This window comes from Fusarium sambucinum, chromosome IV (genome assembly GCF_050947815.1).
Source record: "Fusarium sambucinum isolate potato_lamoka chromosome IV, whole genome shotgun sequence".
Taxonomy (NCBI): Eukaryota; Fungi; Ascomycota; class Sordariomycetes; order Hypocreales; family Nectriaceae; genus Fusarium; species Fusarium sambucinum.
Window position 1 is genome coordinate 629,988 of NC_139291.1, and position 17,686 is coordinate 647,673.

A 17,686-nucleotide genomic window follows, 5' to 3' on the forward strand; every position below is an offset into this window, starting at 1 on the left:
AGTTCAGTTCTCCCTAGTTAATAACATCACGAATCTCTCACGATAGAAGCAGCATTATTTAGTTAATTAACTAGATAATCTGTATTAAGCCTTTAGCTTTAAGCTTCTTTATTTAGACTTCTTTTAGCAGGTTTAATACCTTATTTTTATATACTCATAGTCTTAGGCTATAATTAATATACTATAATTTAAAGGCTTTAGCTGCTATTATTATTTACCTCTTTAATTAATTAAATTATTTATTATATAAAATAATTAGCTTATTAAATACTTTAAGGAATTTATTTTATTATCTAGATAGTTTAACTATTTCTTTTAAAATAACCTTTTTAAGCTATTATATTTCCTTTAGCCTTTTTTATTTATTATTTTTATATAAAATTAAGAAATTTAACTTATAAATAAAGGCTATTAGCTTAACCTTTATAAGAATATCTTTTTTTTATTTTATATAAAGGTTTATTACTTTTATATATAGCTTAATATTTTTATTATATTTAATTATAGTCTTAATTATATTAAAATATAAGCTATTAAAGTAATAATTAGAATTAATAGCTATTAGCTTAATAATTAGTATTATATATAAGAACTATAATAGGTTAGCTATATATAATAAAACTAGGATTAATTAATTTAATTAATCTTATTTAATTAAGTAATAATAAATAAATATCTTTAATTTTATTATTAGCTGAGGACTGTGAAGACGGGGTGACATCTGCGATCACAACTATAACCAACGATGCCTCCCAATCGCTACCGGATGTCACGACTTCATCGGTGGACATGGCGCAAACCCGATCCGATTCGTCTCCAGACTTCACTTCACAACTACCTACAGGTGTGACCCAGCCTTCAGAGGTCACATCGAGAATAAACTTCCCCACTCTGAACCCTTCTTCCGATGGGTTGATCAATACAAGAACAAAGTCATTCCATTTTTCCAACACTTCGGTGTCAATCGAACTTCCTACTGCTGCGCAATCGGAACCCTCCGTTGACCCCTCCCTTCCTGTCGAACTGTCGTCTACCGATTTCTTTCCTTCTTTACCAGTTACTTCTGAAACAGTCCAACAATCCATCGACTCATCCACGAAAATCGATTCTTTTCCTACTTTCATTGAGTCTTCTCTGTCACAGGTGACGTCTGAAGATACGTCTTCCGAGGCCATTGTTCCTGAACTTACATCTCTTGAGACCAGCCTTGAAACGAGTATCATTATTCCAGATTCTACTACTATCATTGAGTCAGAGGTCTCTAGTACCACAGTCCCAGACTCTACCAGCAGCTTTAGCGTCGAGTCCACGCTGTTTGCTGTATCAACGGAGTCTTCAACTGCTGAAACCACCACCACAACAGCTGCTCCCACACGTGCATGTTCGGATTATTTCATATTCGAACCAACTACCCTATTTGCAGGTGACCAGGCATGGGAAAACGAGGTCAAGTCAATTGACCTCCCCTTCCCAGTGGGAATATACACCGATTCCAGCAACAAAATAAATGTTGGTGTCAACGGTCTGATCACCCTTTTTGATGACGCCGCCACAGCGGATGAAAACGAAGAGTTACCATCCGACTCCATCTCATCAGTAGCAATCTGTCCTTTCTGGGATGACTTGCGAATAGAACCGAACGCCGGACATGATATCACGTACCAGATTGTCGACGATCCTGATTTCCGTGCAGTTTCGGTAGAATGGTGTGGTTTGGATTCTGACGATGTCCTTACTCATTTCGTGGTTCGATTCCAAGAATACACTCTTTCTAACCCGGCTAGTATCTTTATGCGTTACTTTACATCAAATGGAGGGCGCTCGGCAACGATAGGTGTACAGGATGGCAACGTCAATAAGTTCCTACAGTATTCTTTCAATGAGGAGAATGCGGTTCCAGATGGAAGCACTGTTCTGGTTTTTACTCTAGGTGGTGATGAGAGGACGGTTTATGTTGGGCCTTGAAGTATCCGAATATTTTTGAACTTCATATCACATATTTCCGGTTTCATGATAGTTCATTCTCTGGACCGTGATTTTTTACATTAAGCTCGTTATCATTATTATTCTCAGTGCCGGCTACGACCATCTAGTGGTGAAATGAGATATCACGTTCACTCCGAAATATGTATGAACACAATTTATTGCAATGTCCCTACTTTAATTTGCAGATCTACTCTTGTCGCCACAGCCAATTCTCAAACTTGTCCCCCTTCAACTCCAAGGGAACCTTGCCCTTCTCCGTCTTCCAGCGCTTGGAAAAGGCCCCAAAGTTTTGGTAAACCTTTGGATTCTCAGCCAAGTTTTGCATTCTTCGAGTCTCTGGACTGTCTCTTCCCTCGCACAGAAGTCTGGCCTGGTATGATCGCTCTGCAAATACTGCTCCACGTGCTACATCTCCATGTACAATGGCGATCTGGAATGCGTCATAATAGGCTTTGGCTACCAAGGCAGTGGTGCCGTTTACAAATTCCTCCTTCAAGACTTGAAGTAGTGATCGGCAATTCCCAAGGCTGACATTGGGTCGATTCATCATGCAGACCGGATCACCAATTCTGCTGTCGAGATGTTGGATCCTCTCTCGTCTCTTGTCACTCTTCTCCAGTTCGGCAGGTGGTAGAAGGCAGACCGAGCAGTTGCAGTCGAAACCGAAGTTCTCTTTCAGCCAAGGTTTGCGAATGGCAGACGGGCCTACATCGTCATAGAATATCGTGATTTCTTCGCCCGGCGCGATGTCTCGGGTGGCGTGGACCGTTTCTTTCCCAAGAGTTTCGTTCCAACTATGGTGAGTGTTTGCAAGACAACTGTGATTGATGAAGCTAATGGTAGGGTATACAGCACCACCACCATTCGCCCCACTCCCACAAGGCAACGCGTTGGTTATCATGATGCCACTAAAAGGATGCTTTCCAGGAATGTTGTTATGCAATGACAGAAATTGACGTTGTTTTTCCTTCGTAAGGGCCTTCAACTTTCTTGCGATAACGGGCTCGAGTGTGGCTGGTGGTGCATTGTTTGTTTGGAGGATAGGTCTCTCGATGAGAATGCGCGTGCCCATGGTAATTTGTCGAAGAGCTACAACACCCTTTCCTTTGCCTGGAATTGACTGGATCTCACATAATGGCATTGGGGTATCTCGAGATGTGGCCGAGATGGTTGAAGAACTCGCAGTAGTCTCAGGCGCACTCCATTCGTCGGGCTAAGAAATGAGAAGTTAGTTCCACGTTATTGCTAAACAACATAAAAGGTTCATACCTTGTCATAAGATTCGATTGAATCACCGACTTGTTTCCAGTCGTAATGCCCGAAATCACCGTCTGCGTCACACCAGTAACGGATACGTGAACCGAATACTGACTTTGCCATCCGGGTGACAGTCTTGATGATGTCCCATACTCCTGTAGTAGTCGCGATACCACCAGAGACTTTGGAGCTGAAGCGCATGAACTTGAACCCTTTGAAGGGGAGGAGAGGTACTTCGCCCGCGTTGAATGACAAGTAGTGTGGCTTGATTTCCAGTCGTTGGTCATCTCTGTATTCTTCCTCGACCTTGCGGATGAAGACATTCCATGCGTCTTGGTCGTCGTCTGACCGAGACAGCTGAGGAGCCATGTCAATTCCAGCGTCAAAGCCCATCTTGTGTTGTGTTTGAGGGATGTTGTGCGGAAGAAACAAAAAGTGCGCGTGTTCGAGTTTTCGGGCTTCTTGGACTCAACAAGTGCATTCACCGCCAGGGCTTGTTTAAACGCAAGTACATGCACCGTGAAAACCGTGACAGGTGGGGAAACACGATTGGGCTTCGTTGTCTTTCACGTCCAATAATTTACTACAAACTTTTCATGTCACTATCCAGAAGGTACTGTTTTGGGGGTTGGACGGCCTCCTGCATATGCACTTTACTTCAACCCCTCACTTTTCCTGAGTCTCGTTTACTTGAATTGTTGGAACAAGCAGAAGGTAAGTCTTGACAAAGGTCTAGGCTGTATTGTCGTCTTTAGTAAGATTTTCTTTTGTCCTTCAGATTGTCGTCTAGCAACGGGCGAATTAACAATCGAGAATTCTGCTTTCCTTCCCCAATCGGTCGTGTTTGCACACCATGTTTTGTTGTTTGTTATTGAGTGACTGACTACCTGAGTGAAACAGGCACATTTCAATACTTAGTGATACTGTAGGTGTAAAATACGGTGTCTCGATAGACGGTTAGTTGCTTTATGTAAGAAATAGCGAGGTGGATAGACAACGCACCGTCATGTCACAGCCCGACGTTTTGCCGCTTGTTTGGCCTACCACACAAGTGTTTCTGTCCTGAGGATTTGCAAGAATGTTGATCCTCTTTCTAAACTTCTAGAGGTAGGAAGTTAATAACTATTTGCTTCGTGTACTAATGTGATAAAGCTACTGGGTAGCAGAAAGGATGGCCTCGACGTATAAAAATAAGTAGTCTAAGAACTATAGCCCAAGGGGCATAAAGCGACCTCCTGTTTTCGTCTCTTATGCTTCCAGCGGTCAATGCGCGGTCAATGTTTCTGATACTGATGTCAAGGTACAGAGTACTGCTAAACAGATTAAGGATGTGGAGGTCGGTACAAGAGACGCCAATCAGAAACCCAAAAAATTACGGAAACAATGTCGTTATACGCGTTCGTGTAACCGAAGTACATTCTAATTAAGTAGGAGATACGTGTCTGTATCTTACAATCGTCATGCACATCGTACTGTCTGGTTCAATGACGCTTAATGATTGAAGGCAGCCACCAAACGACAGGGTATATGTCCAAACTGTAGATAAAATGACAAGCTGAAGTTACCTACAGCAGGCAGCTGTCAGTGAATTGATAGAATTGACCCACATAGGTGGACAAAATCGTCTCCAAAAGGACTGACCTCTCCTTCCTTGGCTTTTCATAAAAATAATCCCACTGTGCAAGTTATCGCCCCAGACCTTGCAACCCCCCACCGATCTCAACTTTCCAGCAACACCTTAACCTCCCAAATGCTTTAAGATGCCATCTCAGAAACCCTTTCGTTGCAGTAGGTGCAACAAGAGTTTTCGGTCAGCGTCTGCCAAGCAGCGACATGTTCAGGACTCGGCAAATCATTATCTCTGTCACATTTGCCCCCATCCTTTCGACTACAGGACCCAGGGCGACTTGAACGATCACTTGGAAATTGGGCACCATATCTGCACCACCTGCGATTACCGATTCAGAACCTCCGGGCAGTTGGTTGAACATGATGTTGAAAGGCATAATATGTGCATCACTTGCCGAAAGTACTTTCGCACAAGTCAGAACCTAAAGATGGTGAGTCTACCTCATTCAATATCTTCAATACGATGAACTGACGTCTGAAATAGCACACGATTACCCATATCGTCAAGGACGTAGAATGTCCAGGCTGCGACCGACTATTCGTTACTGAATCGGCCATGCTGCTGCATCTAGAGGCCGGTACGTGTCGCTCTAACACAGATTGTTACGATGTTACGCGGTGGGGGCAGGAGTGTTACGAGTCTCACGAATACCGTTCGCGAACTCCAGGATATAGATTTGAATGTCCAACCTGCGGGAGCGACTTTCGTCTAATGAGCAGCCTGATTCAACATGCCGAGAGCGATATTTGCGAGGAAAATCTGGACTTGGACACACCGTTGGGAGAGTTTCTGGGGTATGTTTGGACCATGTTACGATAAGTGCTACTAATAGGCGTGGGAATTTCAGTCTGTCCACCTTTTTGAGAACTCATTACATCTGTGAGGGGCTCGGGTCATTTTTGTCATCATAGGTGAATAGTCAGAGTGTGGGCTGAAGACTGGGATAGATCAGCAACGCAAGAGCTATCTAGATAAGAGCACACAAGGAGCATGACAGCCATTTGTGAACTAGCCCACCTATCGTTAAAATAGAGAGACTATCTTTTATTACAGGGTAGTAAATTTTCGAAGCTATTAGGCCGCTACTGCAGGCGTCACTGGCTAGTTCAGGGGAGATACTCTGGAATATGCCTAAGTGCAAGCAGCTAAGGTCTCTTAGCATGGCGACGATCTCAAACTATTGATCCCAAGGCGTCGATATTAATTTTCGAAGAATCAGGTAGCGGTTATAAGATAGGTTAAAAGGGTGAATGCCGTTCTTCCCATGGCCTTCACCTTTTCCACTTTCCTTATTTCTCTTCTCCCTCACTCGTTCTAAAAATCATTCATTATGACTTTACCAAGGTTGATGATTGCTGGTTTTGCAGCACTGGCCTCGGTGGTTTACGCAAGCCCGTGTAAGCCATCGTCCGCGACAGTCGTTACTACCTCTTCTGCCGAAACTGCCACTGCTGCTTCAGGCTCATCATCCATTGACACTCACTCATTTTCTTCTCTTTTCACCACTACTTCAGTCGAGAATTCGATCATGTCCGAATCTCTTAGTTCCTTTTTGTCTTCTTATACAACAACTGCCTCGTCGGACTCTGTCTCAAGTGACTCGTCATCCTTCCTATCGACGGACACTTTCTCGTCACAGCCTACGTCTACCTTGCAGGCGACATCATCTGCGGAGCCTACAACGACCACTGAAGAGTCAAAGACAACCACTGAACAGCCTACAACTACTACTACCGATATGACCACTTCGACCGAAGCCACCACAACCATCTCCCAGTGCAATAGCGTGGATCCACTGACGACAGTCGCCTTGGCCAACCCGACCCCGGTTTTTGATGATAGTCTTGACCATGACGATGACTTTGCCTCTATTGTCCTGCCGTTTGGTATTGGGCCAAGTGGTGCAACTACTATCTATATCAGCTCCAACGGAATAGTATCACTTGGGAGTGGGGCCGATGCTTACGTCAATGAAGATCTCCCATCCAATTCCATCCCTAACATAGCGTATCTACCGTACTGGGATGATTTGTATCTGTCGAGAACGCATAAAAACACAATCGTCTACGAAGTGTTTGATGGCAAATTTGGTACTGAAGCTACTATTGAGTGGCTTGTTACCAAGAGTGGAAGCAGCAGCATATTTCATTTCGACATCTCCTTTTTACAGAACCAACCCAATGCGGTCAGATTCCGGTACTATACGACGCCAAGCAAGGGGTCAAGCGCTACAGTCGGCATACAGGATCAAGACAATGGCAAGGTCATCAAAATTGAATATAACACGGCAAACAGTATCGCGGATGGTACTGCCATAATTATGGACACTGAGTCCGGAAGCCAAGTGATGACAACGTTTGATAACACTGAGTGTGGGAAGGACGCGGATCGGAATGCTGATAGTTAATGATACGATTGAAAGGGGGAAGAGAGGATACTTTCAGGAGGATAGCAGTTTAATATTATAGCTGCTTTAGACTGTTAAGTATAATTATAATGCAGTGGCAATAATAATATTCTTTGTAAATATTTTCAACTTGGGTTCTTATATTAACTTACAAAGGGCAAATATAAGTATATATTTGTTTACGCTTTCTACCTCAAGGCTGCAAAGTTAAAAGTGCGACGGCTACTGTTATTCTTGGTAACAGCGACGACAGTCTTTGCTCTCTCCTACTGTTGACAGAGAAGTACACCACAATTATAATCTTTCTCCTGAAATGACTGGCTATCTTGGCTCCTGGCAGCTTCTAGGACACGAGAAGAGTAAATAATTTGGACGAACCATGCGCATGACTCCTGAGGTCCAGGCAATGGGTTTCGTCGTTGATGGTATCGGTGGCGAGTCGAAAAAGGACTTCAAAGGATCTTCCAGATGGACCTTCGTGAGCCAGGCTTTAGCTGGCAAACACCCGTCGTCATATAAAACTCTCAAGGGTACCTCACAAATAATGGGCTCAAAAGTCAAGCATTTCACAGCCGCCGTGTTCACACCGCACTTGCTTCCCAACACTCAGGAAACCCTTTTTAATGAGGGTTGATAATGAAGGGAAACTCGAGAAGTGGAATCACAGACTGAAGTTATACCTTCCAACGCCACAAGCAGATCTCGAGGCCATACAAAGACTCCTTCGGATTCTTGCCATACTCGGCCTTTTATAGCTTCTGTCTAGTATTGTAGACACATTTGCGCCTCCACGAGAAAATGGATTTAACATAGGCAGATAGCAGATCAATTATCAGGTTGTAAAATACACTCTTGGAGTTATTCGCTTGATTTCACCCCATCGTCGGACCTTCATGGTGTTAAACCTGCAAACGTCGGGTGCTGTTTCGACGACAAAGGCTACACTATTTAATAGATACACACCTACAATGGAAAGAATTAAGACCGGCTAGAAGGAAATTCCAGCGATGAAAGATGTGTCATGGAGTAAAAAGTATTTTGAACGTCCTGCTGATGGATGATTTACGGGGTTAGGCGACTATTCTATTATGAACAAGTGAAATAAATCTGCTCCTTCACAGGCCGATATGATTAACAGAAATACAGGAAATCCGTAGGAGAAGAAATAAATAAATAAAGATAACTATAGGACTGATATATGTCATGCCACATTTTAATCACAATATACAAGAAGTGCATTAAAACTCGCAGTCCCAAATTGATTATACAATGTTGAACATCGAAGTAAAAACAAGGAAAAGGATTCCAAAGATTGGAAAAGACATGGTAGCTGCAGACCCATTGTCAGGGGTGTTTAATTCGAGTTCGGGCTTTTTAGGTTTTTGGTAGCCAGGGTTCTGCGGAACTTGTGGTTGGATGTCGTTGTATTTGGGTGCTGGCGGAGGAACATCAACGGGTTTAACAGGTATGAAAGCCTTGACGTTATGAAGATCCATCTCATCAGGATCTATAGCCGTGTATGTGGTTGTTGGCACAGTGACAACAGGATCAATGACCTGGGTGTAGGGAAAACTAATAGAAGATACCGTTGTTTGTGTAACAAATCCCGACATGATGAATGATGGTTGAAGTGGATTGTAGGAAGCCAATGGTAAGTGAAAAAATGCTAAGTGCTTGTGAAGTCTATTGTGACTTTGTACCGCGACCCAGTCGCCTGTATTTATATGACTTGGTTTGCAAGTGTCGCTATCAATTGTTCCACTTGTTGGTAGGCGGTAAATAAAATATGCCCCTAGTTGAAGATATAGTTAAAGACACTTTATTACTCTCTAGAGGGTAGGGTAAATTAAGATAATAGGTCTATATATAATCTAGATTAATTATATAAATTTAGCCTCTAGATTTAGCCTTACTTTAATATAATATTATAAATTACCTTAATAAAATCCCTATTTTTTAATTACCTCTATATATAATACTTATTATTATAGTCTTATATTAATAACTTTAATCTTTTAATTAAAAATATTAATAATATAAATAATTTACTTTATTAAGTAAATTAATTACTATTAAATATACTTTATATTTATAGCTATAAGGAAATCTTTTTTCTTAGCCTTTAATTTCTTATTTAACTTTAGCTTTTTATATAGCTTTATTAAAAGGCCTAGCTTTTTATAAAAATAATATCTTTTAGCCTTTTTTTCTTTAAATAAAAAAATTTAATAATTAAAAATAATTAGCTTAAAAATATTATTATAATTAAAATAATTAAAATCCTAGCTTATTAAAAAGGCCTTTTTTATAAGATTAAAATCCTTTAATAATAATATTATAATAGCCTTAATAGCCTTAGGCTTAAAGTTATAATTATTATTATAATAGAAATTTTTTTTTTTATTAAGCTTTAATAATATATATAATTTAGCTAAATAATTAAAGAATAAATATATTATACTTATAATATAATTAATATTATAAATTAAAAGGAAAAGATTATAATTAATTAATTATATAAATAAGTATATTAATTATTTTTATTTTAATTATATTAACTTTTCTTTAAATTTTAATAAATTAATAATTATAAGAAAAAGAAATAGCTATTATATATATAATTTAAAAGCTTTTTTTATATAATTCTTATTATAAAGTTTAATTATTATTTTAATAATTATATATATTTTTAATAGGAAATTTAATTATTAAGAAAACCTTATTTTAAAATAATAAGTTTTTAATCTATATAGATATTTTATTAAATATTAGAATTATTAAAAGGCTTAGATTTATATTTACTTATATTTACTAGTAAAGTATAGAAATTAATAAAATAAAATATATAACTAATATCAGCCCTATCAGCTTTGCCTCACTCATTAGCCTAGATCTAGCCGGCTCTATAACGCCTGTGGGGGCTTATGCCAAGTTGCACACCACATTCTATTAGCTTGACATATTATACTTATTCTTTTCTAGCAGAGAACGGTAATGATAGAAGAGGTTTTATATAGTGAAAATCGTGACAATTTTAGCTTCTTGCAATTATCACATGGTGGTATCTCCTGCGTTCTATAGTCAACGGATTGAATATCATGAAGGGGGTTGCAGGCAGCATATACCGTAAAATATTATCTATCTTTTCGACTTGGCTAAGTCTGCAAGTACTCATAGCTTATTTATCTTGATGTCCCTTGCTTTTGTACTATCTCGGTAACCAATCCCGAGAATCATCTACTTCAGTACTGAGTTGTGAAATGAGAAAGCATGTTTCAGCCACCTCCAAGCTAGGCATACTGCTAAAACAGAGCTGAAAAGATCTGAAAGCCACAAAGGCCTGTTTGGTTCATCTTGTACAAATGTAATTTGCTTGATTTAAGTAGGTCGCATTAATTATTCTTAGCTCCAGGTATGAAATCGACATAGCTACGTTTTTACCAGAGTCTTATTTGAGGCATAGCCTCAGTTAACGCTATGACATTTCAGCTCGTCAACTTTAGTACACGATCATCCCAAGTACCGGTACTAAAACCGTGTTCCGTCTTTGTCTAACCGTTCCAGGTGACATACCCCGCAAGTTCCCATAGCTAATTCATTGTCTTGTGACTTGTTCAAACAACTTACCCTCTGACCCCTCCTACCAGCCAACGCCAAAAGCAACAATAGTACGAAAATGTGTTCGGGTCCGATTTCCTTGTCTCCTCGCTTCACCGCAACCTCGCATGGAACGCAATTGGGACAATTTACTTTCCATTGCCGACACTCCGATCATCTGGTAGAGAAACCGTCTCTGGCAAACTCACCGGCCGTGCAATTTCATCGGTCCAGCTTGAAATTCTGATTTCCCCGCACGCTCAATCAGCCACACAAAGCGCCTGCTGCAAGGTAACTCGAGTTGAGCTTCATGCAGGGCGAGATTAGATTGGACTGTGGGACAAAGATGGTAGCTTACCAACGGACAAAAATACGAGAATTCCGATGTGGGCTGAAAATTGTCGGAGCGGAAGATAATCCATTCAACGACAATCCTAGCGGTCTTTGTGTAACGCTGACAGCAGATTTGGTAGTGGCTCGCCAGCTCTGCTAGTCTCGTCGGTGGCTTTGATTCGGTCTGTGAGAAGTAGGAAGAAAGACTAAACTAGAAACAATTCATATGTTTTGGGGATCAAGTGCTTGGGAATTGTTATGCGAAATGCCATCCTTTGTTGGTTGAAGGATGCCGATGAGCTCTTGGGCAAGACATCAACTTGAACGTGTGAGATTCTCAATCAACACGGAGAGACTACGTATCTATGATGATGACAACCGGACTCCCGGAAACTCTCCCGATCTCTTTTCATTGTTGCCACCGGTATCAACACCCGTCCAAGTCACCGCTTCCGAGTCCCTGCATAGTATTGGTTTCCGTAGGCGCGCGTGACTTAGCCGCGATGTTTATATCACATTCCGGTCCCTCCATTACTCATTGTCCTTGTTTCCTTCCCTTCTCCGCGTTGCTTATATACCCAGGGAACCTTCACTGCAGTCAGACCACTTCTTGTCATCCCAACAAAACAGATCACAACAGTTTAGTCCATCTCTTTGAAGACCAGCTATCCCAATTGTCTTCCAGGTTTTGTGACAAAGCCAAGCCTGACCGCCTCTTGGCTCTTGCACAGCCTTGTTAACCCATTGTATCAAGAATTGTCAGCAAGTCCCGTCCACGATGAAGGAAGAACCATTGAAAGTGATCTCACCATTCTCCATCCCTCCCATCGCTCGCCGCATCGACCCTACCAAACCACGAATCGCAACATCCAAGCCCGATGGCTCAGACAACGACAATGACCGTGTAGAAATCGGACCAACGCCACTGGCCTTTAATGAGTGGCGAGCTCTTGGCCTGCAGCCACCCCATCTACCAACCATGCGTGCGTATCGTCTACAACGCATCTGCGATGAATTGTCAAATCGCAACCTTGGCGGCATCTTGCTATTCGATCCACTCAACATTCGCTATGCTACTGACACAACAAACATGCAGTTATGGACCACACACAATCCAGCACGCGCCTGCTTTGTTTCGGCAGGCGGTTATGTAGTGCTCTGGGACTTCCATGGCTGTAATCATCTGTCCGCACATCTGCCTCTGATCAATGAACGACGTTCCGGCGCGTCATTCTTTTATTTCGAAACTGGGAACCGTACCGAAGAACAAGCTGCACGATTCGGCGCACAGGTTGACGAATTGATGCGACAGCATGCTGGCAGCAACCGTCGGCTAGCCGTGGACCGCATTGAAGTCGCTGGATTACGGGCTCTGGACGCGCTGGGGCTAGATGTTTCAAACGGACAAGTTGTAACAGAGCACGCGCGAATGATCAAAGGCCCAGATGAGATCTTGGCGATTCGCTGTGCAGTTGCCTCTTGCGAAGCTGCCATTGGTGAGATGCGTCAAGCCATGCGCGCTGGCGCCACTGAGAATGATGTCTGGGCTGCTCTTCACGCTGGAAATATCCGTCGTGGTGGCGAATGGATTGAAACGCGTCTTCTTAGTTCTGGGCCGCGCACCAACCCTTGGTATCAGGAATGTGGACCACGAGTCCTTCGCGACGGAGACTTGGTGGTCTTTGACACTGATCTTGTTGGTGTATACGGTATCTGCGTTGACGTATCACGGACCTGGATTTGCGGCGACCTCGAACCTACTGCAGAACAGAAACGGTTGTATCGCATCGCCTATGAACACATCACTACCAACATCGAAATGGTCAAACCAGGGGTGAGCTTTACAGACCTGACACTTAACGGCCATCGCTTGCCTGAAGCATGTCGCGCTCAGCGCTACGGTGTCATGTTCCATGGTGTAGGTCTGTGTGATGAGTACCCGAGTATTCGTTATCCCGAAGATCTTGACTCCTATGGGTATGAAGGAGAGCTAGAAGCAGGTATGGTTCTTTGTGTCGAGGCCTATGTTGGTGAAGTCGGTGGCAAAGAAGGTGTCAAATTGGAGAATCAACTACTTGTGACCGAAACGGGTTATGAGCTGCTCACTCATTACCCGTTTGAACGGAGTTTTCTCGAATAGATTTCTGATCTATGTAGACTAGAATCTTTGGTCATCTACGGTCATGGCTTCTACGCCTATTTGGGGAAGTGCTAGGGTGTTTAATTTTACTTGCAATTTAATCAACAAATAAATAATTCGACATTTCACGATCATTTGGGGATAAACCTCAAAGCGTTAGAAATAATAGCCACTGGAAGCTTCAGAGACAAAAATAGTAGGTCACCTCATGCTCATTGGACTATGGTTCCTAGACCACTTATTCTTATACACCAAGACTTACAAGACTATGTTTTCTGCTACCCACTAGAGCAAGAAGAACGGTGCATAAAAAGTATCCTTGTCACATATATAATGGACCTTTTTGATGCAAGCTGACCGTGTACATAGAGTGGTCAATCGTGAGGTGGATCTCGGCGAACGCACCAAACTGGGACACTATTCTCACATAATGCTCAGCGTCTAGAAAAGGTATTTTGGCCCATGGATCAGTCCGCGGAGATGCCCATGGTTTTATTTTGTATTCTCTCTGAGTGGGGTCAGCCGAAGATATGTGAGGCAGTACGTTGTGTGTAAAGTATCTTGTATATATTGAGGCCCCGTCCCTGCTGTGTGAGTTTGAACAGATCACTAGCCAATTATCTACAACAAACTCAAAACCGAACTTGTCCAATTCTCTTAATTTAACCTTTCAATATGAAGCTTTCACTCTTCCTCTCTGCTATCGGGGCTTCCGGTGCCCTCGCCGACTTTACCGTCTTCATGACACATCACACATCTCCAGCAACCGACTTCAAGAACTACCAAATTCACGATGCCACTCCTAGGACATGGGACGAGATGAGAAAGATGAAGCGATGGGCCGAAAAGTCAGATGTCAGCGGCAGTAAGGTCGGTGTTCGGTGCAAGGGAAGCGGTTGCGGATACATGGGTCCAGTTCGCGACATTGAACAACTGGAGATGCATTTCACCAATAACCCTCTCTACCATTGGAGTAAGTTTATATCTACCTCACCAACTCACAGTTTACTAAAAATATCCAAGCTATCTACAAAGACCGTAATTGGGGCATGTACGGACGTAAGTTATTCTCAGTTGACTTCCCAAGTAGTTACATTATGATAAGTACTCTCACTAACCTTCTCATCTAGGCGATGGCGTCAGATATGGTGATTGTGAGATTACCACAGGTAATGACTTTACTGTCATCAGCGAAAACGATAAGGTTGTTGGTCACCGCAAGTTTAATTGCCGTACACGCTTTACTGCTGGGCAGATCAACCAAGGCAGCAGGTCTTAATTTCTCATCATTGCCTGTATCACCCCATATATACAGAAGTACTATATACATATTGGCCAGCACTATGTGGTTGAATGCCAATTGAAGATATGTTTTATGGTCAAAGTAGTTTATTACAGCATCTCGTTAGACTACATCTCAAGGGGTATAGCTAGGTACCCAGATGAAATAAACTACACTCCATACATAGACGACTGTGTCCTTACCAGACACCGTTTCCTTTCGACACCCATCCGTTGTGGCCGGATCCCTGGCAGTTCGATCGCTTACAGTAAAATGACCGTCTGTTCCCTTTCGTTGAAGGCGAAAACGTGCGGTAAGAATCCTTGATTGGAATCATAGAGCACGTGTTCCGGCGCTCCCTATCCACGGTATACTCTTGGTGGTCATGCCAGTGCGCAACACAGATTATCTGGTGTTTGGTACCGGCACAGTTAACTATCTGAGAGCTCCCTTTCGTCCACGCCACCGAGTAGCCGGCGCTGATCCAGCTAGCCTTCTTCAGGCCCGAGAGAGAAAAGCTGGCCGAGTGAGTGATGGACCACTCGTGTCCCTTAGCTATTTCGCAGGCGCCTGTCCCGCAGTCCAGACGCTCCTAAAGTATTTCTGTTAGCTTGTGAACATGAGGGTTCTGTGGGGAAAGACTTTACGAACCGTAATCTGCTTGTGGTACCTCCACTTCTTCGGATTCCCGTTGCCTTTCTTGCGAACAACCGGGGCTTGGTCAAAGCATTGGCGGGACTGCAGCTGTGTCGGATCCAATGGCTGTGGTTCCTCCTCTTCAACAACACCAGGAAATATCTGCATCTCTTCCTCAGTCAAGACACCGACCATGGCTAGGTCATCATCAGCGGCACGACCAAGACACTCAGCCGTGATATTGTGCGGAAGACTTTCTTGCAAATCAAGTCTTCCGGCAGTCCACGGAATCTCACATTCAACAGCGGTAATATCAGCATTCCACCGAGCTTCGCAGACAGCACCACCAGACCTAGCGATCTGGAATTCGAGAGAGTAGCGGGCGTCTCCAACGGTGATATCTCCATTACCCGCCTCATCGGCGGAGACTTTGATAGGGACGCCATTGAGAGTTATCTTGTTGTCGCAGGCATAGGCCAGAAGAGACTTTCCCTCGCTATCAGCCGCGAAGATAATCTGATCACCAGTACTGTGAGCAGTCTCCCAGGTAACAAAGATAGAATTGGGTGCTTGAAGGGGCTCTCCATCCCAGTCCATGCGGCGAGCTGTTGCTTGCTGAGCAAGAACCATGAGATAGGCTGTGACGGCGTGCATGGCCTTCATAATTACTGATCTGCTAGAGCAGTAGTCTTGATGATAGGATAGTAAGGCTGCAAGTGCTGAGGATTGATGTGCTCTGGAGAGTATGTCGTGCTGGATTGATGAGAAGATATTTGGAGGATATCTACGCCCTCTTTTATACTTCTCAATTTCATCAGTTCATTCTCCGGACACACAACCCGCATGTTCGATTGTAGGTTTAACACCTCTGTGTATATTCCAAAACGAATAGATGTACTCATATCAAGGGTTCTGATCCTCTTCATCGCGGTGGTTTCCGTTCTCATCCATGGTGTAGTATTCTCATGCACTTGGTCGTTTATCAACAAAAAATGGCCCCCAAAAGCTGAAATTAAAGAATGTGAGTATGGTCTAGACTATTGTCTATGCCACTTGTAACTGGATGAAGAAAGAATCAATGTTGCACAAATTACGAGAATGCTTTGTGGCGAGATAAGCAGTTTGGACTCAACTGCGCAAATTGTTGTTGGTTCTACCATTATGAAGTACTGTGCCGTTGGACAACATGGATACGAAAGGCCTCATAATATTCTTCACCCCACGATACCCCCAACGCCAAGCTGACTTCGCTTGAGCAACATCTTCTTTTCTCACTGAAAAAAACCCTAATCTTCGTGTTTATCCTACGTAATAGCCTCAGATGATCCTCTAACTTTATTCCGACGTCTGCCCTCAATATCGTGTCGGCCCTTTCCATTCTTGGGCTATTTGCTCCGCTTCATCAACGTGGCATTCGACTCGTTCTCGACTCTGCGCCAAGCAACAAGGGGTAGTGTCACAAGGCCTGTGGCTAAAAGAGGTAGGTGATCAAGGGTCTACCAACAAGACTAAGCCTTTTCCTGCCCGTCACGAGCTTATATGTGTCTGCAGTGTTTCTTGTCTTTAGGATAAATACTTTATTATGAGAAGCGCACTGTCCCTCTTTAGTTACCCTCCGCGTTTCGACCATCATCTATTTTATTTTCACCAGTCTCAATTACAGCTAAATCCGGCAAAGTTTCCACCTCATTTACCCATCATCTTCGCCAGCTCTACTGTTCAAGTCCTCACCAAGGCCGACATCACTTGACGATGCGTTCGGCATTCTTACTCTCCACCCTTGGCTGCGCCTTCTTCAACGCCATTGAAGCCTTCGAATTTACTGGTCCCGACCCGGACGAGAAACTCAACATCAGTCAACCCATCACCATCACATGGGACGCCAAGGGTGGAGAACTGAACGAACCAGAAGCCCGCGCCCTAAATCTCTGGTTTTCTGCGCTTGTCAACACGACTCAAGGCGGTTGGGAAATTGGCTCGAACCTGAGTCTATCGTCAGGCTCTTATAAATGGGACCCTAAAAGCCTTGTCAAAATCATGGAGGAACACTACACGGTCTCGCCAAACGCGGAGCATTACTTTGAGGCTAGGCTGATAGGCAGTACTGGGAATATGCTGGCAAGCGTCGAGTCCGAAAAGTATGTCTTGGAGGGTTACGATTTTATCAGAAACAGTGGTGGAAAGGGGGCCCAACCTGGGTTCTATACTACTGTTGTTATGGCAGTGATGGCGGGAGTGGTGGCTGGTGGTGTTATGTAAAGAACGATTGACGATGCTGGTATCAACCTCGTAAGGTTGGGACAATAAACAGGTCATTTACTTTAGACAATAACGGGAAAACTAATACGTTTAACCGAAGTCTTACTAACGCTAAACAGTTCACAATGAAAGTCAATGAATTAAAAGGAATGTATATTA

General features: G+C 43.0%; 8 protein-coding genes across 8 annotated transcripts; 5 read left to right on the forward strand and 3 right to left on the reverse strand.

Annotated features, from left to right (window-relative positions):
• Nucleotides 1-789: 789 nt before the first annotated feature.
• On the forward strand, nucleotides 790-1,965 carry FSST1_000219 (uncharacterized protein; the record flags this gene model as incomplete). Its single annotated transcript, XM_083228161.1, has 1 exon — nucleotides 790-1,965. The coding sequence occupies one exon, from the start codon at nucleotides 790-792 to the stop codon at nucleotides 1,963-1,965; it is 1,176 nt and encodes a 391-aa protein (XP_083090401.1).
• A 208-nt stretch (nucleotides 1,966-2,173) lies between these two features.
• Nucleotides 2,174-3,636, reverse strand: FSST1_000220 (SET domain-containing protein; the record flags this gene model as incomplete). Its single annotated transcript, XM_083228173.1, has 2 exons — nucleotides 2,174-3,199; nucleotides 3,256-3,636. The coding sequence occupies 2 exons, from the start codon at nucleotides 3,634-3,636 to the stop codon at nucleotides 2,174-2,176; spliced, it is 1,407 nt and encodes a 468-aa protein (XP_083090402.1).
• A 2,567-nt stretch (nucleotides 3,637-6,203) lies between these two features.
• FSST1_000221 (uncharacterized protein) lies at nucleotides 6,204-7,280 on the forward strand (the record flags this gene model as incomplete). The annotated part of the gene is made up of 1 exon (XM_083228184.1): nucleotides 6,204-7,280. One exon carries the CDS (start codon nucleotides 6,204-6,206, stop codon nucleotides 7,278-7,280), a length of 1,077 nt encoding a protein of 358 aa, XP_083090403.1.
• A 1,262-nt stretch (nucleotides 7,281-8,542) lies between these two features.
• Nucleotides 8,543-8,893, reverse strand: FSST1_000222 (uncharacterized protein; the record flags this gene model as incomplete). Its single annotated transcript, XM_083228195.1, has 1 exon — nucleotides 8,543-8,893. One exon carries the CDS (start codon nucleotides 8,891-8,893, stop codon nucleotides 8,543-8,545), a length of 351 nt encoding a protein of 116 aa, XP_083090404.1.
• Nucleotides 8,894-11,988: 3,095 nt separating this feature from the next.
• Nucleotides 11,989-13,350, forward strand: FSST1_000223 (M24 family metallopeptidase; the record flags this gene model as incomplete). Its single annotated transcript, XM_083228206.1, has 1 exon — nucleotides 11,989-13,350. One exon carries the CDS (start codon nucleotides 11,989-11,991, stop codon nucleotides 13,348-13,350), a length of 1,362 nt encoding a protein of 453 aa, XP_083090405.1.
• Nucleotides 13,351-14,025: 675 nt separating this feature from the next.
• Nucleotides 14,026-14,629, forward strand: FSST1_000224 (uncharacterized protein; the record flags this gene model as incomplete). The annotated part of the gene is made up of 3 exons (XM_083228217.1): nucleotides 14,026-14,323; nucleotides 14,374-14,409; nucleotides 14,481-14,629. The coding sequence occupies 3 exons, from the start codon at nucleotides 14,026-14,028 to the stop codon at nucleotides 14,627-14,629; spliced, it is 483 nt and encodes a 160-aa protein (XP_083090406.1).
• Nucleotides 14,630-14,831: 202 nt separating this feature from the next.
• Nucleotides 14,832-15,931, reverse strand: FSST1_000225 (uncharacterized protein; the record flags this gene model as incomplete). Its single annotated transcript, XM_083228228.1, has 2 exons — nucleotides 14,832-15,224; nucleotides 15,284-15,931. The coding sequence occupies 2 exons, from the start codon at nucleotides 15,929-15,931 to the stop codon at nucleotides 14,832-14,834; spliced, it is 1,041 nt and encodes a 346-aa protein (XP_083090407.1).
• Nucleotides 15,932-17,020: 1,089 nt separating this feature from the next.
• On the forward strand, nucleotides 17,021-17,527 carry FSST1_000226 (uncharacterized protein; the record flags this gene model as incomplete). The annotated part of the gene is made up of 1 exon (XM_083228239.1): nucleotides 17,021-17,527. The coding sequence occupies one exon, from the start codon at nucleotides 17,021-17,023 to the stop codon at nucleotides 17,525-17,527; it is 507 nt and encodes a 168-aa protein (XP_083090408.1).
• Between the last annotated feature and the right edge of the window lie 159 nt (nucleotides 17,528-17,686).